The 25,202-nt window shown below is 30.7% G+C and overlaps 3 protein-coding genes across 4 annotated transcripts; 1 reads left to right on the top strand and 2 right to left on the bottom strand.

Annotated features, from left to right (window-relative positions):
- Positions 1-636: 636 nt before the first annotated feature.
- LOC114914968 (uncharacterized) lies at positions 637-6,184 on the bottom strand. 2 transcript variants are annotated; one of them, XR_014431803.1, is made up of 3 exons: positions 2,301-6,184; positions 1,999-2,222; positions 637-1,928 (listed from the first exon to the last, which is right to left on the bottom strand). XR_014431803.1 is itself a non-coding variant. In XM_083069083.1 (2 exons), the coding sequence occupies exons 1-2, from the start codon at positions 2,895-2,897 to the stop codon at positions 2,082-2,084; spliced, it is 738 nt and encodes a 245-aa protein (XP_082925209.1). In that variant the 5' UTR covers positions 2,898-6,184; the 3' UTR covers positions 637-2,081. The 2 variants fall into 2 exon arrangements, 1 of the variants encoding a protein (XP_082925209.1); XM_083069083.1 differs by having other exon boundaries at positions 637-2,222.
- A 151-nt stretch (positions 6,185-6,335) lies between these two features.
- LOC109818470 (DCD (Development and Cell Death) domain protein) lies at positions 6,336-8,572 on the bottom strand. The gene is made up of 5 exons (XM_020383947.3): positions 7,784-8,572; positions 7,385-7,485; positions 7,122-7,205; positions 6,898-7,008; positions 6,336-6,809 (listed from the first exon to the last, which is right to left on the bottom strand). Exons 1-5 carry the CDS (start codon positions 8,403-8,405, stop codon positions 6,738-6,740), a joined length of 990 nt encoding a protein of 329 aa, XP_020239536.1. The 5' UTR covers positions 8,406-8,572; the 3' UTR covers positions 6,336-6,737.
- Positions 8,573-17,357: 8,785 nt separating this feature from the next.
- Positions 17,358-21,228, top strand: LOC109818473 (3-oxoacyl-[acyl-carrier-protein] synthase I, chloroplastic). The gene is made up of 8 exons (XM_083069081.1): positions 17,358-17,900; positions 18,667-19,025; positions 19,378-19,809; positions 19,889-20,062; positions 20,360-20,473; positions 20,573-20,674; positions 20,794-20,860; positions 20,942-21,228. Exons 1-8 carry the CDS (start codon positions 17,738-17,740, stop codon positions 21,007-21,009), a joined length of 1,479 nt encoding a protein of 492 aa, XP_082925207.1. The 5' UTR covers positions 17,358-17,737; the 3' UTR covers positions 21,010-21,228.
- The last annotated feature ends 3,974 nt before the right edge of the window (positions 21,229-25,202 follow it).

The raw sequence follows: 25,202 nt of genomic DNA, 5'->3' as shown, positions 1-25,202 counted from the left end.
TCATTGTCCTTAGTAATACAGTGCATTGCATAACAAGTATTAAAATTAATCCTTCTAGGAGGTCCGATATCCTTATAACAGAGGGAATCACGGGCGTGATTGTGAATCACGGCCGTGATTCTCACGGGTCTGGCGGGTTGAAGTTAACATGTTTTTATTGACTTATAACAGAGGGAATCACGGCCGTGATTGTGAATCACGGCCGTGATTGTGAATCACGGCCGTGATTCTCACGGGTTTGGCGGGTTGAAGTTAACATGTTTTTATTGACTTATAACAGAGGGAATCACAGCCGTGATTGTGAATCACGGCCGTGATTCTCACGGGTCTGGCGGGTTGAAGTTAACATGTTTTTATTGTGACTTATAACAGAGGGAATCACAGACCTGATTGTGAATCACGGCCGTGATTCTCACGGGTCTGGCGGGTTGAACTTAATATGTTTGTGATTATGACGGGTTGGACTTAAAATGTTTCTTTATTATGGCTTGGACTTAGTTAATATTGTCAATTACCACACTTAGTTAATAGTGTCATTTACCATACTTAGTTAATAGTCTCATTTACCACACTTTGTCATATTGTTTGGCATTCTGTTATTCTTGCATTTGAAAAAACTATATAAAAAAATGATCATAATAATAGCGTATTTCATTTGTTGAAATATAAGTAGCCAAATGTTGTAAATCACAATAATAATAGTCTCCTACATTAAGTATTGTCATATGATGACCAATTAATATTGTGATGCAAAACATAATCTCAAAAGTCTGCTACATCATAAGTCACCAATACAGTCTAAACACAAAAAATTTTAAACCCTAAACACTAAAACCAACAAGCAACAATCTTCAACTTTGTCATGGTTTCCAGTGTGGTCGTGCTTTCCTAGGCTTCAACTTCTCCCTGGGTTGGGCTGCCTCAGATGCTTGTTTGGGTTGAGATACCTGGGTGGGCTGAGATGGTTGTGTGGGTTGAGATACCTTGATGGGCTGAGATGGTTGTGTGGGTTGAGATACCTGGGTGGGCTCATTTGGATGGGTGGGGTGAGATACCTGGGTGGGTTCAGATACATGAGTGGGCTCAGATGGTTGGGTGGGGTGAGATTCCTGAGTGGGCTCAGATGGTTGGGTGGGGTGATGTGTGTGAATTGGGTTTTCCTTACAGGTTGATTTGTTATGGCCAAAACTCTTGCACCTACTGCACTTTCTCCTACATCCCCTCCTTGTCAATTCAGTGTCATCCTTCTTCAGTTCCCATGGCTCCAAATTCCTTCTTTTCTTAGGACGTCCTGGCATTTTCTTACATGGTGGTGGAAGAACATTAGGGCACCATGTCTTGGTCCAGAGTTGCTGACCATTTACTGGATATATCATTGATTGATATACAACTTCATATGTTGCCCTCTTGTAATATTCTGGCACAAAAACCTTCGGATCCAAATTCATATACCTCATACATGATATAGCATGGCAGCAGGGCAACCCAGTCAACATCCATTTTTTACAGGTGCATTCCTGCACTTGCAAGTTGATAGTATATTTATCTCCTATCAAGTTGACATTTTTGACCTCAAAAACTTGCTCTCCAGCCCAACTGAAAATAATATGTTAACTCATTATAAACCAATAATGGGTTAATCTAAACAATTCAAACCATGTGAAATATACCTTGGTATCCACCATTTGCTCAAATTACTTTCCTTTTCAATCTTCTTTAATATTTTAGGAAGAATATCTCCTTGATGTAATGTGATGTTTTTCCTATTTTTAGCTCATCTGTTCATCAAGTACAATCGCATGTCTTCTAACATGGTAACAATAGGTTTTTCTCTAGCATCAACAATGACCGAGTTAAATGCCTCACTCATGTTGTTAACCAAAACATCACATTTAGGATTTGGCTTGAACCTTGACTTGCTCCAATACCTGAAACCAATAACATATAAACAATTATTTGAATAAAGGCATAAAGTACAAGTTATGAAACAAAGCATACCTAGGGGGAATTTGAATTAAATGTTTGAATGCTTCAACATCCACTTTTTTAATCTCATGCGTTTCTCTTTCCCTTGCTACAAGTTATGTGGCTGTAGCTGCCTTCCACATCAAATCCTTTAATTTTTTCCCAGGAAACTTCTTCCTAAAATTATTGTAAAGGTGTCTAACACAAAACCTTTGATCTACACCGGGCAACAATTCATTGATTGCTGGCAGCAACCCCTGCAAAATGAATATTACACACATAATCAATCAATATAGTCATTATGAACTATAAATTTTAAAAATTTTCAATTTTACCTTTTGTTGATCAGAAATGAAAGTGTAATTGACACAAGCTGAAAATCCTCCAAGATCAGAAATTAGGAGGCGTAAAAACCACTCCCACGACTCTTTAGTCTCGCCTTCAACAACTGCAAAACATATTGGCAGCATTTGCTCATTTGGATCTCTTCCAACTGCTGCCAATATTTGGCCACCATAATAACCCTTTAGAAAACATCCATCTAACCCTATTATGGGTCTACACTTTAAGAAACTTTCTTTGCAACCTTGAAAACAGATATAGATTCTTTGAAAGGTTGGAAGTACTCTACTAGGCCCTTCAACATTATTCTCACAATCTTCATTGCCATCAACCTTCACCTTCACTGTTGAACCTGGATTAGATCTGATTAGCTCATGACTGTAGTCATAAATCCTCTTGAATTGTTCTTTGAAAGACCCTTCAACATAACTCTTTGAAACCTTCCTAGCCCTACATGCCATGGCCTTAGAGATGCTAGCATTCCATTTTCTCTGCACTCTTTCTCTGATATCATTCAATTTTAGTTTTGGATTCTCCTTCATAGTTGTTTTAAGTTTGTCACTTAACCACTTAGTACTCAACAAAGTCATCTTGTGCTCCCTACTACATGTATGTATATCAACAATCTTTCTTAGTTGCCAACTTTCTTCATAAGGTACTTTGGCACAATATGCTACCCATGGACATCCTTGTTTGCATATCACCTTTATCCTTCTTTTATCATTTTTTTTTATATTTTAAATTTCTCCCCGAATGAACAACATATGTTGTAATTGCCTCTTTAAACTCTTCTCTACTCACAAAATACAAGCCCAGTTCCCACTTATAATCTTCCATATTTCTAGGCATATTAAAACATGGATACTTACTTGAACCAATAGTATACTCTTCATCACTACTGTCATCCGGGCCACTTACTAATTCTTCCGATTCATATTCTTCTTCAGAAATACCCCTACCCATGGAATGGGTTTTTTTTTTTCTACTCCACAGTTGTCAGGTTTGAACAAGTCATCATCTGAATCATCATCTGAATCATCATTACCAAACCCATCAATATCGTCATCTGTAGGGTCTATAGTAGCCTCAACAGTCTTCTTAGGCCTACCTCTCTTCTTACTGCTACAACTAGGTTGTTCATGTACTGGTTCTGGGACAGGTATTTCAAATTCATTCAATATATCTAAGTCACCACTATTACTAGCCTGTCTTACTTCTAAAGGTCCTTCAAACCTATCAACTGAAGAATTCTCTCTACCTTTAACAGGTACCTCAAATAATTCAATATCTGAAAGCTCTTCTTCATCAGTATCACCCAAATGTACTGAAGGATAACTATCTTCAGTTTGTTTGTCAGAAACAACAGTCTCATGCAAACTCTCAACCCTACCTCCACACTCATCAACAACACCACCATTTGGCACACTCTCATCAGCAAAACCACCCCCTACCTCGGTCTCATGATCAACAAAAGACTCAAGCCCATTGTCATCAGCCACAGGCCCATCATTCCTTACAATTTACATCAACAACTAATGGTAAACTTTGTATAATTTCAGCTTGAGATGTTGGATGTTCAACATATAATCTAACATTTCCAAACTTTCTTGCTATCCTTATCATTTCCATGGCCCCATTATCATCAGACAACAATTTAAGCCCATTCTCAAAATCTGGCCCACCCACAAAATACCACATCTTATCCACTATAATATATCCTATTTCCTTTAAAATACCCAATATTTCAAAGTAAGACCATTTATCAGGGTCACAGGACCATGTCGAATCATCACCCACATAATCTAACTTCCTTTTATTTACAAACTTCCCCCCATGATGGACAACTACTTCAAAATATGAATCCATATCAGGCAACTCCTATAAAAATTCACAAAACACACATTTTAATATTAACCTATTGTAGTAATACATTTTTTTTCCAAATATATCAATTTATTTATTTAAAAATTAACACAAACATATTTAATTAATAGAAACAATGAAATATTCAAAACAAATTCATAACATAAATATGCATACATAACAACCAACACTTTTGTGGCCCAACATAGTCAAAAAAGGAACATTATTGGGCCAATTTATGCAAAAAAGGAACATTATTGGGCCAACATATGCAAATAAATTAGGGCTTGATGTGTCACTGGCCCAACATATGCATTTATACGGGTCAACAATGTACAACTCAGTGGGGCCAATATATGCACAACACACAACAAGATTTATTCATACAGGAACCAAAATAAACCCCAAATTGCCACCAACGAACCCAATGTTTGGGACCACACCAAAACCAACGAACCTAGTATTTGGGACCACACCAAAACCAAAATCTCCCTAATAAACATCAAAACGCAACTCATAACCCAGGCTCACTCTTACCCGTAGCCCTAAAGTGAACCCAACAAGACCCTTTAATCAAAAAACCCATAAACAAAGGACTTACCCGATTAGAACAACACAAAAACGTCGCTTCTTCTTCTTCAATGCATGCGCCTTCTTCTTCTTCTTCAAAACCCTAAGAAAAACTTTATCTCCAAACAAACCAAGACATCTCTCGTTTTCTCTTCTCTCTCGCGCGGTTTTGGCACAAAAAATACTCTTTCCACGTTGGAAATCCACGTCAGCATTAATTACAATTATCACATTTTAATTTTTTGCCACGTGGAAAAAATCCAAACGCCGTTAAACAAATTTTGACGGAAGGACCACATTGAAACCAATTAATTTATTAGAGACTAAATTGAAACCAATTAATTAATTTGGGACCAAATTGAAACCAAAAATTAAAATAGGACTAAATTGAAACAAAAAATTATTATAAAGGACCAAATTAAGTTTTTAGCCTAAAAAATATTAAATAAGAATTTCCTTAAAAGTAATGAGTCGTGTCGTGAAGGAATAAAGTTGCAGTGATAAGGTGGCTGGGCACCGCAATTGGCATCGGCGTAAGAATCCAAAGTAGCAGTTGTGGCCAGCTAGTCTTGAGACATACCAACTGCAAAATTGAAGAATAAATTAAATAATAATGCATTACCAAAATGTGACTACACTCTTGTCAATTACTGACAACATTGGATTGCTTCTTCGTTTCGACTCAGTCCAACACTTTGGTTTAGTTGACAATTTCCTTCCTACCACAAACTCATTATATGCTAAGAAAAAAGATATTTCATCCATTATTACCTTTTTATTGAAACCAAACAACCAAATATGTCCTCTACTTTTTCATCCGTATTATTGCTAACTATTTGTCGGCTACAATGTACAAAATATAATTTTTGCTTGTTTTCGGGATTAATTGAAAATAAAATTAAAAAATACTTAATACTCAAAACGAGATGTTACTCTTTTATTATTAATGAAACGACGTACCTTCAAAGTTTATTATAATTCTATATCAATAATTAGATAATCAATTACCTAACAGACAACCTAGTGATTTATTTATATTGATTTTTTGGTTCTAGTCATGATACACCGTGAGTCCCTTAATTGTTGCCATGTGTTAGGAAGCGATGCTTTTCCCTATCCTGTACTCACAAGTCGCTTGTTCTTTTATCACGAAACAGATCACCCAATTATCCTGTCATAATCTTTTGTTGCAACCATCACCAATTTCCAACCTACCACTGTGATGACAATTTTTCCCTTCTTAAAATTAAAGAATCGTTTTTCCCGAAAGACGCGGCATAAATTCTTGACTAAGCGTCCTCAAAAAATTAAATAAATAAATAAATCTTGACTGGGATAATAGTCTAATGCCGTGGTCAATGTTAAATCTAGACCAGGCATCACGGATTATGCGATCGTTGATTTTAAGACAATTAACTAGGACAAATTGAATAACAGTGCCAAATCTAAGGCTCCCATAATCACAATTAACCCCTCCTGCACCAGGTAATATCTAACATGTAGCCATACATGAACTATCAAGATTTGAGTAGAGGTTTCCAGAAGTCGAAAGCATATTAATGTTTAAAGCAGATATTGTATGAATAACACTGTAATGCAATGAAACCCCATGGCTGGAGACTTATCCACTATTCAGTTCCTTCTCAACACAACACAAGCTACAACATATAGGCTTCCATTTGTCGCCAAATTGTAGTTTTGTACAAGAACCCATATGCAAAAATAGTTCATTCTTATTCTATTCTCTTAATAGATAGTATGATGACAGTGTATATTACCATAAACAAGAAAATGGACCATCCTCTATACAAAAGTACTAGTAATACATATATAGGGTGTTGAATATCCAAGCTTTCTTCGCGGTATTCATTTTGTTTTATCTTTTGGACTCTCTTCTTAAGTCCATACATAACTTTCAAACCAAACCCAAATCTCTAAATATCTATTGTCTCTGTGAGGTAATGTTCTCTGTATTATTTGTTGTTTATGTCGTCCTTCTATGCAGACAAAGCCTTGAAAGTGTCGTTGAAAGTATCTTGCTCGGCAAAAATATCCAGCAGAGATAACGCCTATAAACCAAAAATGTGGCAGATTTTAGTGGACTATGTTATCTTCTTTCGAAAGGTACCAATATTGAGCAAGATAAAAATAAAATACCTCGGGCACGTTTAGCTCAAGACGAAACTTGGGACCATCATAATGGTGAAGAATTGGCCTGAATGAATCCTCCTCCAGTGGCTCACATGTTTTCCTAGTAATCACTCGAACCTGTAATGAGTAATCAAGCGTCTTAAGCCTCCACAAAGTAGTAAAATACTAAATTATAGAGATACAATTAAGTTACAAGTAATTAACATTTAAAGTTGGATTAGAGATGATACCTGAGCAGGGAAACGAGATTCACCAGGGCACTTCTTATCCTCCCAAGCCGATGGATCAATATTTGTTCCTCCAAAACTTGCAGCCTGAACAAACCCCACCACATAAATTCCAAACGACTAAAAATAAAGTATCCAAAACATGAAGCAGCTAAAGATTAATCTAATGACATAATCCTTAATTTAATGCAATTTGGGCTCCAGAACAAGCAGTCTCATTAAATTAATTTAGAAAGCAGATGCTAAATTGTTAAAACTTAACACACCTCAAAGATTCCATGGAGTTGGTGAGTGGAATAGTTGTAAAGGAAAAGGGGCAGTCCTGGAGTAATAGCCCGAACGGAATCTCTGTATCGTGGAGGCAGACCTAATTACACAAACATTTTCCAAGAAAACAAATTTAATTAGCATCAATTAGATATGAAAGTACACCTAACACCTATCCCCATACACTTATTCACAAAAATGATTCACAGAACAATTATGTACGAAATTTGGAATAAGGGAAAAAAGGGGACGGGATAAAATTCTTTGCATAAGATAATTGATACTGAATGTTAAAGATAAACAATTCAAGGATTCAATTGCAGTGTACGACCATGGCAATAAAAATTCTGAAGTATACATAAAAAAATGATAACATAACAACTGCATAATTAACATACCAAAGAGTTGTCTCTTGAGATTCTCAGCCATGGTATCATTGTTGCAAACAAAAATATAGCCTCCAATGGTTTCATTTCTAGGAAGAGACTCGGATGGTGGAAGCGTTTTGAACCTCTTGTCTGAAGCAGCCTTGGCATCCCTGTTGCTATCATTGTTGTTGTTGTTGTTATTGTTGTCTCCATGTTTCTTGTTGGGGTTGTTGTTTTTCTTGGAAGATTTGGGAGGGTGAAGAAGGTCATCTTCACCCTTGCCCTTGTGTCCCTTAGGATTGATATTGAGGTTAATATTGTTGTTAAGGTTGCCAAAAGCAGGCTTAGAATAAATTCCCTTGTTGAACCCTCCATTGAGACCCAAAACATTGTTGTTGCTGTTGTTGTAAGGCATGGCAAGAAGAGATCCACCATTCATCATGTTATCGTTGTAGTCAGAAGAAGCAGGCTCTCTGGACTTGAAAGAGTTGATTTCACCACCCACTTTGATGTCAAAATTGATCCTTTCATCACGCCTCTTGGATATGTAATTATTGCTCCAAATCGAATCGTTTAGAGAGAGGTTCGCCAAATTGGGTGTCTGTAACCGCAGCTGGTCACTGAATTGCCAAAAGGATTGATTGTTCTCCATTTCAAACCACACTGATATGGTAAAAAAACAAGTTGGATGCTACTTTGAGTATGTGATATCTATGACTATGAGTATAAATGTTGCCTTGCCAAACAGAGAACAAGAAGAAGTGGATGAAGGGTGGAATGAGAAAATTTAAGAAGAGGAGACTAGTGTTGTTATTTATGAGATTGGAAAGGGTGGGGATTTATTTATTTTTTTTAAATAGAAATGCGATGAAATGAAACTTCGTGGAAAGTTACGGGTTGGGGTTGCGTGTGTGATTGTCAAATGTGAAAGGAAAATTGTTTTGGTTTTGATTTGGGGTAATGTCTATTTTATTTTTTCATTTAATTTTAATTAGGTGGGGTGCTCCATAGTCCCTAGTGAGTGATGATGCCAAAACGCGTACACGTGACGAGGTGGAGGAGAGGGAGAGAAAGTGGAAGGTGGCAGTTGGCTTTGATTTTGTATACTGCTTTCTAGAATGTGTTGGAGTCGTCTTCACTTTAGTTTGAGTTCACACCAAGGATTGTTTGTTTCTTTTACTACTCTGTAAGAAAAAAAAAAAAAGTATTAAATCAAGCACTGAGATTGTATATATTTATATAGAATTAAAAAAGATAAATTAAATTACGTTATTTATCTACATGGGACGATTAAAATATCGGTTTCATTAGTTAAAAACTTGAAAGCTAATGGTAGAAAGAATAATGTTAAAAATATTTATTAGCTTTTTATTTAGTGGGCTTGCTTTTTTTTTTAATAAAGTGGATTGAAGTTCCTTAGCTGCTAAGACATGGAAGTTTGGACGCGTAAGCGTAGATAACACTATGGAGCCTGTGAGTGACACTGTGCATGAGTTTGTGGTCCGTGACAAACGGACACGTCAATTTATGTAATGTTCAATATCGACACCTGTGTTTTGTTTTTGGTACATTATTTTTTTTTTTATACGTCGACACCTGTGTTTGTGCCCCTTTCTAGTTACCATTTTTTTAAGCTGCTAATTACCATTTCAGCCATCTGTCTCCTTTCTTTTTCGCCATTATAAATTTAAATTATGAAAATATTAATAAATGTTTTTAAGATATTGATCAAACAGCTACAAATATGACGAAATTATCGATATATTTTTCAAGTTTTTAATACAGCTTTATTATAGTTTTTAATAAGGAAATATTATTACATTTTTAGCCAATATGAAATAAAATAATGTTGTATCTTCCTATAATATTTTTTTATACTCCTAGTATTTTATGAAAAAAAAAAAAACTTTTATTTGAGCTTCCATGTCTTGGGGCTTGTTGATGTGCCACAGGGACATATTGTCGCTCTTGAGCTCCAAGTACTTGCTTTAAGCCCTGCTTTGTTATTCCTTTATTGGGAGCTTTTGATTATTTTGTAGTGTTACCAAGGTGGATTATTAAGTCGATCAAAAGGTGAACAATATAATTTGATTCACCTTTTTGGTTAGTCTATTAAAAAAACTAATTAAATTTAATAAAAATATCTCTCATAATTTATATCTTAAAATTATAAGTATATTAATAATATGATAAAAAAAAATGTCAAAAATAAAAGTGAGCATCAATTACAACCAATTTATAATATCAAATTAATAATATAAAATATTAACAAATAATATTAAATTAACACAAGTCTTGTAATTCATAATTAATATTTACAAAATTTAATTAATAATATAAATATATAATCGTGTAAAATAATATTTGATGTTCAATAAAAATAAAATAAAATAAATCGTTCAACTCGATTTATCAAAGATTAATCCATGATGAATCAGATAGTAAGTAAGTTAAAATATTTTTTTTATAAATGAAATAAACAAGCATCAAGAGTTAAATGTTACCCCTACCTATTTAAATAGGTCCGGACTAACGCCTCTTATTCAAGCATGCTACCGCATAGTGGACAAGGGCATTTTGTTTGCTTTTGTTGAGCAATGAAACAAGGACACCTATTCCTTTTGCCATCCAGTATAGGAGATGATCATCACTTTAAATGATATGACTATTGAAAAAACATCTTATCCAAGAGAAGGTGAATCAGATTTTTTTATAAAAAAAAAGTTACTTATTAGCTTTAAAAACTTTTCTTTAAATGTTCTGTTTTTTTTTTTTTTCTAAATTCAATTTGTATTTGCCTTGAGATATCTCTTTAGTTGCTTCAATGCATTATTTATTCTTTATTTTTTAAATTGTTTTTTTTGTTAAGTTAAAGAGAATGTACATGTAAAAGATAAAAGTGTGCTCAATCAACATCTTTAAATGTCAACACATTTTTGAATGTTTAGGTGTGTGTTTGGTTTGAATTTATAAACGTAATTTTTCACTCTCTCTCTACGTTTTGAAACAAATTTACATGGAAGCTACAATTTTTTGCTTCTCATGAACGTGAATTTTCACGTCTAAAAGCCGAAGCAAACACGCACTAAATATGTTCATTTAGCACCCTCGGATGTTAATGCACTCTTTTATATTTAGGTGTATTTGTTTGACACCCTTAAATATTAATACATTATTGCAAGTTCGAGTGCACTTGTTCAACATCCTCAAGTGTTGATCTTTTGTGTTTTTTGAACAAGGTGAACGACTTTATAAAAAAGATAATCAAAATGATTAAAGCCTAATTATAATACAAGGTATGTTATGAACATATTACCTAATTGATAATCCTAGATTGATGTCCATTGAAATATGGGTCTAACATAATTAATATAAATATTATTGTATATTAAGGTAAAGTTATTGTTTACAATACATTTATAATGTGCAAGTATGTCAACATTTAAGGATGTTGAGTGAACACATTGCATCAAACTAACATACATGAATATGTGAGTGTTTTGACATCTGAAAATATTAAGTAAGTATTGACGATTCCTAATAATCAAAATACCTATCTAATATATAATTGATAGTTACAATTTAAATTTAAAATAACTTTGAAAATATAATAATTATTAATCTTGACATATATGTTTTTTTTTTTGAACGACAAATGTTAATAGTTAGTTTGTTAGTTGTTAGTGGGGAGATTCAAACTCACACCCTCTTAGTCACTCAACCCTATATCTTTTTCCCCAAACCAATTGGACCACCCTTATCACTCCCATCTTGACATATATGTATATGATAATTACAATTACGAAAACAATATAAAATAAAAATGATAAGAATAAAAAAAAGGAAAAATGCCAAAAATTATATTAGCTCATTCTCACCACTTGAGAGTTACCGTCACTAAGACTTTCTATGAAAACATACAATTTAACAATCAAACAATTTTCCAATACTTGACTAATTCAAGAAGGTTTTCTAAAATTCTACACGAAGACGTTTCTTTCCCAAAAACACCAGTAGAAAAGTCTTCTGCCCATGGACGGAACCGGTCCTTATATTTCCGATAAATGTTATCAAGGTATTTGAACTTTGATGTCGATAAACTTGGTCTTCAAACTTTAAAAATCACGTGGATTTAATTTCTCTCAACTTTTAAAAATATGATATATTTTTTAAATGGACTAAATCTTCATTTCTTTTAAAGTTTAAGGACCAAATTGATCAATATTAATAAATATTTAGAATTTGAGAAAAAATATGTTTTTAATCTATATTTCTAATCAATAATGTCTTTATACTACTTTGTATTTATGATTTTGATCCTCAAACTTAAAAAATAAACACATAAATATAGTATTTTCTAACTTTAAAAAGCATACTGAATTCGTAAAGAAGATAAACTAAATTTTTATAATATTTAAAGTTTGAGAATCAAATTTATCGATATAAAAGTATAAAGAACTTGACCACGTTTGATTGAAAATCTAGGGACTAAAATTATAGTTTTCCCTTAAATTTTTATCTACTAAAAGTTGAAATTAATATCATATATTTTATGAAAGTATAACTACTTTTGTTTGAAAAAATGAAAACAAAGAATAAAACATTTATTTTCCACATGTAATTTATTTGTAATTTTTTTTCTTCAAATACAAAATATAATAATATAATAATTTAGTAATTTAAGATATATAAAATGTATTTTAAGTAATTAAAATAGTAAAAGTTGAGACTAAAAATATAAATCGATTCCTAATCTCTTAGGATCAAACATTAAGGGCAACAATTTTATTTTTATTTTTCTACATATAGAAACTATGTGATTGAAATATTTTTGGGGAAGGGGGCATTGCCCTATTCACATCACACGTGTATGTGTAGTTTCATCCATGCTTCAACTTAACGATAGTACATCCACTTATTCGCAAGGTGAAAAGGGAAAGATATCATCTTATGTGTATAAATAATACCACATAAATTTGATCTCGACAATTGACTAGAAAATAAGATCTCGTTGATTCATGCGTCAACAATACATTTTTTAAATCAATGTCAAACTCTCATTAGAATGCTCAAAAGACTCTTAGTGGGTCACCCTTTTTTTTTCATTCTCACATTTTCACTTCCTCCCTTCAGCAACATAGTGCATCAAGGTTGATAAAGAGCTCTTGTATAAAAGTGATAAATTTAGACGACAATAAATCCATTTTTTTCATATGCCTATTTCTAGACAACCAATCAAAGCATTTAATGCACACAGATTAAGAAATATTTAATAAATTTGTATTTAAAGTAAAAAAGATCTTATTTAATACATCATTTCTTTTAATTTTATCATCTCATTTTTGTAAAAAAAAAAAAATATAAGTAAACATTTGATGGGAAAAAATATCTATTAATTAAGAGTATAATTGACAAAATATATTTATTCCATCAAATGATTAATAATTGATGATGCTAAAGAAGGAAAAAAGCTTCTATTACGTATCTATATAATCTGATATGATAGGTTGGTTCATTTCATGAACTAGAGTGCTGAGTAGAGGGTGTTGCGATTTAAATAAATGCAGTGTTTGTTGGAGAGTTGGATGGATGTCCAGGCTCTTTTCCTGCCCTAGACCCCCGCACCAGTGTTGGAGAGTTCAAAACAAAACAATGGTTTCATTTGACTGATGCATTACCTTCATAAACAACGTTGTTGATACCAACATCTTTGTCTTCGTGTTTGTGGTCACTATATATAATGAAGGAAAACAAAACACTTGGGACTTATTCACAATTTTTTTTAAATTATTTACTCTTGATTTTGAACACCCATACACCCATGAAGGACAGGATACGGGTACAGGATCATGCTTAATTTAAACACAATAGTTAAAATGATATCTAAAAATTAAAAAAATTAGCTTATAGTTAAAAGTTGGCGGCCGAAATTTATTAATTTAGTTTATTAAGTTATAAGTATTTGACAAAATTATATGTTTAAATAGATAAAATTGCACAAAAATAAAATGGATAAATTTATATGGTATTTTATATAAATTTTAATTTTACTTTTTAATAAAAGTATATTTAAAGTATTTATAAGTTATAATTAATTTTAATCTCTTATAATTTTTTATTTACAGATAAGTTATTTTAATTATATTATAAATAATAAAATATAATAAATCTATATTCCACCATATATTATCAATATCTTGAAGTATAATACTAAAATAAATATTATGAATAGTTTAAAGAATAAAATAAATAATGTAATTTGTAAATATAAAAAGCATTAAATAAATAAAATAAACTTATTATCTATTAATACTATTAATAATTACATAATAAAATAATAAAAATAATAAAATCATACCTTGCGTAAAAAATAGATTAAAAAAAAATCAAATCTCACCTTATGTAACAAGGATAAAAAAATTAATAATATTTTAAAGATAAAAATAAAATATATTATAATAATGTATAAAAAAAATATTATAAGCTATAAAATTATGTTACACGTATAGACACTAAATTAAAACTTAATATATATGTGAGTGATTTGGAGGAAGAGGCATAGGATTAGAGTAATAAGGAGAATATAGATTAGATTTTTTTCACTAATATAACAACTAACTATTAACATTTGTGGGTAAAAAGAAGTGTTTATATATATATATATATATATAAGAATAATTTAATATTGTTTTTTACGTTCATGGATTAAATTAAAATATAGGTATATAAATTACTTTTTTTTTTTAAAGAAAGAAGTGTAGTTTTATTTTTAAAAATATCAAATTAGAGTAGTTCTTAAAATTTACCCGCGTAAAGTTGTAACTTTATATTATGTATAACTTTATAATTCTATAACTTTATGATGTATACTTTTATAATTTTGACTTTTGAGATTATTTATAAAAAAAATTAAATTTTATTATGATTCTTATTTTTTTTTCATGTATTCCTGATGACTCAATCCCAAGTTTTCTTCTGTTTCTTTTAAAAAAAAAAAAAAAAAAAAAACTTAAAACAACCTAAACCGATTAATATGGCCAGTTTATATTTAAATACCGCTTAAATCAATTCGATCTAGACCGAAGCTCATCTCTAGTACTATAGTTAAAAAATAAAAAAATTATGGGTAACCTATATAAATATCATAAGTTATTATTATAAATTTAATTTTAATATATTCTCAATGGAAAGATTTGTCACTTTAATTGATTAAAAATCCTTTTATATATAAATTTTGAAGTAATTATAATAAGTTATGATTGAATGATAATATAATTTCTTACATTATAATATATATTTACTTTATATAGCTTGATAACTTTTTTTTTATCAATTGAAAATATTATTTTGGCGATAATAAAAATCAAATATAAGTTCTTGATATATATAAGTCCACTAACTTCATTCTTTGATGGTGTAGTTCATAAAAAATCATTAAATAGTCCCCCAATTCATCCCACATCTTTTATTTTGTTTTTAACTTAAATAATTTTAATTTAATACAATAAAGATATTTGAAATTATATATGATAAATGTAGAAAATTCAGTTTTACTAATTTTTATTATTAAAACCATCATTTGAGAAATTAAAACATATAAAAAAATACAATAATAAGTAATAATAACAATTTTTTTATTGACATACTTTTATTAAAATATATTCGAAAATACACAACAATATTTACTCAAATCAATATGAAAGTGAAATGAAAAACAAAAGAATGACTTCACTTTTAAAGAACTTTCTTTCGTACGTTATAACTATATCCAGAATTGCAATCCAAGTATTATTGTTCAAGTTATTTTCGACTTCACATTCCGGAATTTTTAGAATGATAAATTTAATGCTATATCAAAATTTATGAGGTATGGTAAATGATAATAACTATTAAATGAAGGAAATGTTCAAAGACTACACAAGAATATTAGGTATTATATTGTACGGTAAAGTATATTTTTGAATTCTCAATATATTTCAAAATTCATTTTTAGTGTTTATAAAAAAATTAATATATCTTTATATATCCTTACAATTACAAGAACTATTAAAATTAGTTCAATAACAAAGGGTTAAAATAATATACTTAAGTTTTTAGGTTCCAATCCTATCACCATCATTATAATTTATGTGAATAAAAAAATTTTATAATCACAAAAGGTGATATAATTTTAGTCATTTACCAAAGATTAAACATGTGTTCATGTTAAAAATATTAAAAGTATATAGACTAAAATTATATTATTTTTTTTATAAAATTAAAGTCAAAGTTAAGATATTTTGTGAAACTAAAGATGCATTTTATCTTGTATGGAAGACATTCGTTTGGTCATTAAAAATGAAAGTTGTTCCTTTTTTTTTTTATTAAAGTTGTTCCTTTTCAGAAATGTTAAGTTAATAACTTAATATTGGGTCATGCATTTAGTGTTAATATGCATTACTTTTTTTTGGTTACTTAATATGCATTACTTTTGATCTGCATACGAAGAAAGAACTTTTGAAAACTATTATGGGAGTAATATATTTTGTTTTGTAGCCCTTTTCGGTGAACTTTTCTATCATGAACATTATGACATTTATTCTAAAACTTTTACTTATAATATCATCTATTTAGATTGATAACAAGCATTTCGATGAAGGTTTTAACCGTCTTTGAGATGCTGTCTTTGAGATGCTTTGGTCATCAAATTCTTTGTTTGAGATGTTTTGATATGTAGTTTTTTTTTTACTTTCTACCATTTCATCGGTAAAATTTCCATTTTTAAGAATATAAAATTATTCTATAAAAAAGAATATAAAATTATATTTTAATTTTGTTACACTTCATTTCCTAATGAATGAATCTATCATATACTAAATTAATAAATAAAATTATTCAAAATGAAACCTGATAAATAAAAATATTAAGAAAAAAAATGAAGTAATTAAGACAGCCCATACTTGATAGTTTTTAACTAAACTAAATCCAAAAGTAAGTTTAACTTATTTTAGTTATTTAAATAAATGAGATAGTTAAATAATGTCTTCATTTTACAACCCAAACATAGATATACTGTTCGGATAGATTTCACTTGTTTACACTTCTAAATTCACTTTCTGTCTTTTAATTTTTAAGGTGTATACTTTATAAAGGTTTGGGAAATATACTTTTCATTCAGCATTAAGTCACCACATATCGTCGTTTCTTTGGTCCAACATGGCAATGATATCACATTTAAAATCCTATGATTATGGTGTAAAAATACGTAATTTGGTGGCTATTTAATCTAGGGAAAAGTTCGCATTATTTTTTTTTAAATATTTTATTATTAATTTCTCCAATTAAATAACAAGACGTATTTTCATTTTAACCAAGTAGCATATTATGTCAAGGACAACATAATATTTTTATTTGATTTAAAATTTTGATGACAGAATTATAAGATTTTAATTTCAAATTTATCTTTTAATTTAATAATTTTTTAATGTAATGATAAATATTTAAGCAGAATAAAATATTTTGCAAAGCTTGGTTGCATTTATGTATTGAGAAGACAAATATATGTAGCAAGTATTGGCATTGTAGTGTTTACTCCAAGAAGTTCTCAATTCTGAGGGTTCACCTAAACCGAAGCCGCATGAGTAGCTAGGACAATAATCATGATCCACCAACAAAAGTGCCACCAACGACGACTTTCTTTAATGGATCTTCAATGGGGTTGTTTCGGTAGTTAAGCGATTAAAAGAAAGTGAAACCATAGCAAAATTTAGAACACAAACTCTGTTTTTTTCGCCAAAGCCATCGGTTACATACACACACACATCATTAAGGACAATAAAACAATGGCGGACTTCCCAAACCAAACGTTAGACAATGTTTGTTTTTTTTCATTTTAATTTATTTTTCTTTTGCATTAACTCTTTCTTCCCCTGACAATCCAAAGTTCCCTCCTTTACTTTAAATCAACATCAAGAGAGAGAGAGACAGAGAGGGAGAAGGAGAGAGATGGCAGGCATTGCTGGTACATGTCCTTTGGGTGCATTGCTCAGAAACAAAGTTTCAGAAAGCAATGGGAACTCTGTGGTTCATTATGAGGGGCTTAGATTGCAGCAGAAGATGCAAATTCCTTCACCAACAAGTATGCCAAGCCACCACATTTCAGCTTCATGTAAGACTCATTACTCTTTCCTTTTGATCCCCGTACTTTTGCTTAATTATGAATGAAATCTGTTTCATTTCCTCTTTTTATATGATGCTGCTGTATGTTAGGCGCTGCCAATAAATTAGATTCTTAAATGCAGATCATGAATCAGAAGAGTTTTGGCCTAGTTTATTTTTTCTGTTTTGAATTTGAACTATTCAACCTCCTATTACCAATCTCATCCTACCCATAGGAATGATCACTTAGATGAGCCTAGCAACTTGTCCATGTCGTGGGCATATGTTCAAGCTCTATAGGAAGTAGTACTTCAACTGGTTGTCATACCAGTATTCAAAATTTGATTTCTTTAAAGATACTAAGGTTAAAGTATGTAATCATAATTACTGAGAAGAAAATCAAGTGTTAATATTTCAATAAGTCCACGTTTTATTATGATGTACAAATATTAAACATTGATTTTCATATTAAAAATTATTACTTTACTCTTTATAGTGAATTGTTCTCTTTAAACTATTAAATAGCTAAAGCATTCAATATTAGGATGTAAACTAGAATGTAACACCGAACGCATAGATCAATTGATATAAGTTTAATCTAATTTAAGTAATGGCCTTGAGTTGAAATCCTAAGAATGCAATTGTGTTAAATATTCACGAGAGTGGTCTTACCAAACTCGAACAATAATTAATAATACCCTTGATCTATACCATGCTAGAATGTGTTTTTATCTTATATTGTATTATTGATTGAAGCTTAAACTTTGCACTTGCAGCTGCCAGATGCAGAACAATCAAGGCCATGGCTTCCCCAACTGTTGCAGCACCAAAGAGAGAAAAGGATCCAAAAAAGCGGGTAGTAATAACAGGAATGGGTCTTGTGTCAGTCTTTGGCAGTGACATTGATACATTTTACAACAAGCTTCTCGAGGGAGAGAGTGGGATAAGCCTAATAGATAGGTTTGATGCCTCAAGCTTCTCTGTCCGTTTTGGAGGTCAGATACGTAATTTCTCTTCAGAAGGCTACATTGATGGCAAGAATGACCGTCGCCTTGATGATTGCTGGAGGTATTGCATTGTTGCTGGCAAGAGGGCACTCGATGATGCCAACCTTGGAGAACAAGTCCTCAACACTGTAAGTCATAGAACTTTTCGATGTTGCAATATGTAGTTATCTAACTAACAAGGGAAATTTTGATTGTATCTTAATTTATGAGTAATACTTCCATGCATTACTACAAGTATTATTCAATCAGAGTTGGAGTTTTATTTCCATAATACGCGTTAACATATGTGTTACTGAGTTAAAACTCCAATTTCTATTAGGAAACAACAATAATAGTATCTATGGTACTGACGATCGCTAATCATATCAGTAGTGATTTGTTTTCATAATTTGTTGTAATCATTAGTTTTCATTAGGACACTGATTTAATGAGGAGGATTGATACCAATTACGAAGCTAAAAATTCATTGTTTTCTGGCAGATGGACAAAACAAGAATAGGAGTTCTGGTGGGATCAGGAATGGGAGGTTTAACGGCTTTCAGCAATGGTGTGGAAGCTCTTATACAGAAGGGATATAAGAAAATTACTCCATTTTTCATTCCCTACTCCATCACCAACATGGGTTCTGCTTTGTTGGCTATAGACACTGGCCTAATGGGACCAAATTATTCCATTTCTACAGCTTGCGCAACAGCAAATTACTGCTTTTATGCAGCTGCTAATCACATTAGAAGAGGTGAAGCAGATATCATGGTTGTTGGTGGGACTGAGGCTGCAATCATGCCTACTGGTGTTGGAGGTTTCATTGCTTGCAGGGCTTTGTCTCAGAGAAATGAAGACCCCAAGAAGGCTTCAAGACCATGGGACAAAGATCGTGATGGTTTTGTAATGGGTGAAGGCTCTGGTGTGCTGGTAGAACCTTAAACCAAAATTTTGTTTTAAATGACTTTTGTTCACCTAATGAAAACTTGATTTTCTATCACTGAAAAAGGTAATGGAGACCTTGGAGAGTGCAACCAAAAGGGGAGCCAGAATAGTAGCAGAATATTTGGGGGGTGCCATAACATGTGATGCTCATCACATGACTGATCCAAGATCTGATGGACTTGGAGTTTCATCTTGCATAAGCAAGAGTTTAGAAGATGCAGGCGTTTCCCCTGAAGAGGTAACAAATAGAGTATTATCAAAAGTGCCTTGATATAACTAAACATTTTGATTTACTAGTTGTAAGACCTGTCTTGAGATATAGGAGTTGATCTGACATTTTCAAGATGAATTTTTGTTAGTTCTAAAATAATATTTAATCAACCGAAGTCACGTTCTATAAATGCATATTAATCTTTGGCAGTAAGCTTTGAGATATTATGTAAATCATGTCTTTTTTATCAAAAAGTGACTTGATATATATAATTGCTTATGTAAAATTGATGAATTCTAATTGGCTAATTTCTAAACTGTATAGGTGAACTATGTGAATGCTCATGCCACATCAACACTGGCTGGTGACCTGGCTGAGGTTAATGCAATCAAAAAGGTTTTTAAGGACACAACAGAATTGAAAATGAATGCAACTAAGGTAATAAATTCTTTTTGTTTTCCTTTAAAAAAATTCAGAATCTTAAGCATTGTTTTGTTAACTTTGAAGCTTATCATTATATTTTCTTGGTGGTTTCAGTCAATGATTGGTCATGGTCTTGGGGCTGCTGGTGGTTTGGAAGCCATAGCAACTATTAAAGCCATAAACACTGGGTGGTTGCATCCAAGCATTAACCAAGATGTACTGTCCTGAACCAGAAATTCATGCTATTAACCAAAACATGTTACATTAACCTTTTGTTCATTCCCACGAGATCTTAATGTTAAGTCAAAGCGTCTAATTTTCTCACTTTTTTGCAGAACTTGGAGGCTAGTGTTACAATTGACACTGTCCCTAACGTTAAGAAGCAACATGAAGTTAATGTTGGTATGTACGAATGATCTTTTCAATTGAATAGTGGTACTGACGTAAAATTCAATGTTCTAATATTTAGTGTACTTCCTGCAGGTATATCCAACTCATTTGGGTTCGGTGGACACAATTCAGTAGTTGTCTTTGCCCCATTCAGGCCATAAGTAGAGAGAATTGAGAGTCAAGTGGAGAGTTTATTTTTCTATCTTTTTTCCTTTTCACATTTTAAGAATCAATGATTTTTGGACACAATCATGAGTTATGGACGGAAAATAGTTGTTTCATATGAATTGAAATCATAACAGGGGGTATATGACTTACTACCCAGATCGTGCGGTTTGATGTAATGAGCCCTGAAGTGAATAAAATTTTATTTTCAGCAATTGTGTTGAACAGATACTAAGAATAGGAATTCAGTTTGGTTAGTGTGTTAAAGAGGTAGTTTTGTTTTTCGCGTATTCATTTGTTGCTGTTTTTTTTTTTTTTTTTTTTTTTTTAAATTTAGATTTCACACAAAAGGTGCACCACCAAGACCAACTTTAACAGTCATTATTTCAATATCATATTTGACATCATATCTCTTATATCTTTTTCTTCATTATCACATTATATCACTTATTATCATATCTATATTTCTTTCTTTTTTATCGCTTTCTATCATACCTATGCGTTCTCAATACACTAATTTTGGGTTGTTTGTCGAAACAAGTTTAAAATCCTTCTTCTTCCCGTCAAACCATTGATCATGTGCATGTCTAAAGCTCCCATATGTGGTAATATGGTTCAATGGCTCACTTCAGATCTGCATAGGAGGCTACTTTACTATTTTGTTGACCGAGACCAAAACCTTGTTGAGCAATAAATGTACATGCAACAGATAACAGATTCTCATTTATTGAAGTTGCTTTACAGCACAATAATTTATTTCTAACTTAACGGCAAGAATGTATTTCAAGTTAGTATTTCATGACAGATTCTTGCATTATTAAAATAATGTTTAATTAGTGAAAATTACATCTACAAATGCAAATTAATTATTAATTATCAATTTAAAAATTTTGGGTAGACCATATTAAAAAAAAAATAAAGAAAAATAATAGCTCTTGTCTTGGTAATGGTCTAGAAAGCCGAAAGTGTTTGATACACGAGCTTTGACAGAAATATGTTTTTGAATATGGAAACCGGCTTTCAATATGTAAATTTTTACATTACAAAATTTAGTTTTTTATAATTTAAGTTTTTTACTTTATAGAAATTAGTTTTTATAATATATAAAAAATTTAAAAGAATTATATTACGTAAATTATTTTTCATAATTAAAAGGTGGTCCTGAACCGTACGCTCTTTAACTAATTTGACGGTGTGCATGAATCGTTTAAATCTCTTAGTACTGATTTTCATTCCCATGTCAAAAAATTTTTTTAGAAAATTTCATTTTGTACACAATTTTTTCCCATAAATAATAGTTCATTTTATGTAAGATCGAATAACTAAAGAAAAAATAGTCTACGCACGTAAATAATTTCTACAGTACAATTTAATTAAAAATCGCTATGTATATTAAATTTATTGATTTTTACAAAAAAAAAATTGCTTAAAAATCATACATATCATAATTTGTAATTGGTTGACTGTACATAATTATTAAACTCATAATAAAATTTCTTTTATTTGAATCTTGTAAATTAGTTTGTGGTTAATTAAGTTTATTTTAAGACATAATAGTAATTGCTTTCATGAATATAATTTATTGATAAATTTTTTTTAAAAAAAAAAACATAATTTTTTTCCTGAAGTATATAGCTGTTTCCCAAGCATCTATAATATTTATAATTTGGAGCAAGTAGATCCATAGAAAAACTTCTTGAAAAATTTATCAACTTTAACAATCATCCTATACTTTTAGAATAAATTGGTAAAGACTCTGGATATTATTCAAGTTGAGTGAAGAAAAATGCTTTCCATCCTTATCTGAATATATATGCTTGATGGTTATCTTTCCATCCTTAGGCATCCCCACACACAGCAAGGGATTGAGATTGAACTACGTTAGAGATATGACTTCCACATTTTGAATTTGGAGTTCTTTTACACGAGTCTATAGCATTAAATTAGTAAATGTAGTTTTCTTTTTTGTGTGGAAACAATTAATACAAGTAACGTAATATTAAAAGAAAATAAAAAGTTTGGCGGGGTAGTTGCCTCCAAAACCTATAACATATATATATAGTTCGGTCTTTGTGAATCCAGAAACAAGTAATCATGTAGTGTTACTTGGTCTAATGTTTATCGTTGGTGACTAATCTTTGGAGATTGCGTATATATAGTTTGTTTAGGCTTGTGGTGGGTAATAAACGTACCCCTACCCCCATGCAAACAAGTTGAAATCAGAGAAATTTCCCTTTCTATTTTAATTAGTTGGAGAAATTGAACAAGTTTTCTTAGAAAATACTATTATTATTGTAATGGTTGTGATCAAGCTGGACTACGCTCACTTGTGTGTTGTTCTAATGTTCCTTTTCAGCAGCCTTGACTCTGGAGCAGAAAAATGTGAGCTAGGCCAGTACGGTAGTACCTGCAAATTAAAGACATTCTTATTATGAATTCTGAAGATAGTTTATTTTACAAATAATAAAATTATTATTAGTATTGTTATGAAATTAAATAAATTATGAGATATGTTGGAATACGAACAAGTTTCACATTGATAAAATAAGAGAAAAAAATAACAATTTATAAAATATACTCATATTCCAATGATAGAAAAGCTTTTTGGCTAATGACTAAAACTAAAATCGTGAGAACTTAAGACTTAAGCGGATAATATCTCATCATTGTAAAGTATGCTTGTGTAATAATCTTATAAAAATAACTCTTGTAAAATATCCCCTCAAACAAATACCATAAAATAATCCCAAAATAAAAAAAAATATAGCAAGTAAAAGACAAAATTTGATAAAAGAGAGATAATGAATTCAAACATATAACCACTTATAATATATATATATATATATATATACACTTATTTTTTTTCATAGTTAAAATAAGAGTTAATCATCCACACATTGTCGGTGTAAAGTTTTTTACACTGACAATCAATCATATCTTTTAAATTATTTTATTTTATTTTTATTCCATTAAATGAGCAACTGACAAGACACTGTTAAAAGATATGATTGGTTGCCAGTATAAAAATTTTTTACTCTGACAGTGTATAAGTGATTAACTCTAAAATTAATTTATGCACTTATTTTTATAAAAGTGATTTTTATAACTTCACCAAAGTTAAAGTAAACAATTTCATTTTAACTTACGAAAAAAATTCAATATAATTTTGTTTCTCATTTTTTATCCTAAAAATATTTATAGAAAAATATCTACTCCAAAACCTAAATTAAAATAGTATAGAAATCATAATGCATGAGAGTCGCACACCTTTGAGAATTAGCGTGTTGGACGAGCCGAACCCATATGTCAGGGTGGATTTCAACCCAATTATATATGATCAAGTTTCCCTTTAAATTTATCCTCCTTTGGATTCACTCCAAACATGTTGAATCCAATAATATCTTTTATTAATTAGTGTATTCAGTATATATTATTTTCTGTGATTATATAAAAAATTGTGAAAAATACTGTTTAGTCTTGATTGATATTTCCCCTAAAAAAAAAAGAGTCTTGATTGATATTGTTATTAAAAAAACATATATTCTTTAATGTTTATATATATATATATATATATATATATATATATAAAGGAAACGTTTTTTTAATATATTTTTTTTTTGTAACTTTTCTTTTTTGACAACATAAAATTTGAAACTTAGGATTAAAAAACATTCACTTTTTTTTTGTAGTTTTCTTTTATTTTCCTATTTTATTCCCATCAACTAGTTATTGAAATATCAAAACAATTATTGTAAAATATTTCATATTTACTTTTTTTATAATTTTATTATAAAAAGTAATTTTTTAAACAACCCAGACACAATACATTATTTTAAAATAACTTATTACCTAAAATATCTAATCATAAAATTTATTTTATATAATCAATTGTAAAAATAATAAATTATAGGCATAATTATCTGTTAATAAACTTTTTTCCCGTAATTACTGCAAACACACATCTTTTTCCAGGTTTCAATAGTGTCTAAACAAAGGCTTGTTTTTCTTTGAAGCAATCATTTGATGCTTTTTATTTGTTGCACGCTAGTATTTTCCTAACTTATTTTCCTCCCCCCACTTCTGCCAATATTCCAAGTAAATTCACTGAAATTGAGATACTGTCACCACTTTCTTCCTAATAATGCACATTATCATGATTGGCTTATGTACGATCATCCAGGCTCCATCC

This window comes from Cajanus cajan, chromosome 2 (assembly GCF_000230855.2).
Source record: "Cajanus cajan strain Asha chromosome 2, NIPB_CcT2T_4, whole genome shotgun sequence".
Classification (NCBI taxonomy): Eukaryota; Viridiplantae; Streptophyta; class Magnoliopsida; order Fabales; family Fabaceae; genus Cajanus; species Cajanus cajan.
The sequence above is the reverse complement of the archived record's forward strand: the minus strand, read 5'-3'. Positions and strand labels throughout refer to the sequence as shown.

Coding starts and splice junctions, on each gene's coding strand:
- LOC109818473 (XM_083069081.1), top strand. CDS start 17,738: ATGGCAGGCATTGCTGGTACATGTCCTTTGGGTGCATTGCTCAGAAAC. Junction 19,026..19,377: donor GAGAACAAGTCCTCAACACT/GTAAGTCATAGA, acceptor GTTTTCTGGCAG/ATGGACAAAACAAGAATAGG. Junction 20,861..20,941: donor GCAACATGAAGTTAATGTTG/GTATGTACGAAT, acceptor TACTTCCTGCAG/GTATATCCAACTCATTTGGG.
- LOC114914968 (XM_083069083.1), bottom strand. CDS start 2,897: ATGACTTTGTTGAGTACTAAGTGGTTAAGTGACAAACTTAAAACAACT. Junction 2,223..2,300: donor TCATTTCTGATCAACAAAAG/GTAAAATTGAAA, acceptor TTCATTTTGCAG/GGGTTGCTGCCAGCAATCAA.
- LOC109818470 (XM_020383947.3), bottom strand. CDS start 8,405: ATGGAGAACAATCAATCCTTTTGGCAATTCAGTGACCAGCTGCGGTTA. Junction 7,486..7,783: donor TCTCAAGAGACAACTCTTTG/GTATGTTAATTA, acceptor TTGTGTAATTAG/GTCTGCCTCCACGATACAGA. Junction 7,206..7,384: donor AACTCCATGGAATCTTTGAG/GTGTGTTAAGTT, acceptor GGGTTTGTTCAG/GCTGCAAGTTTTGGAGGAAC.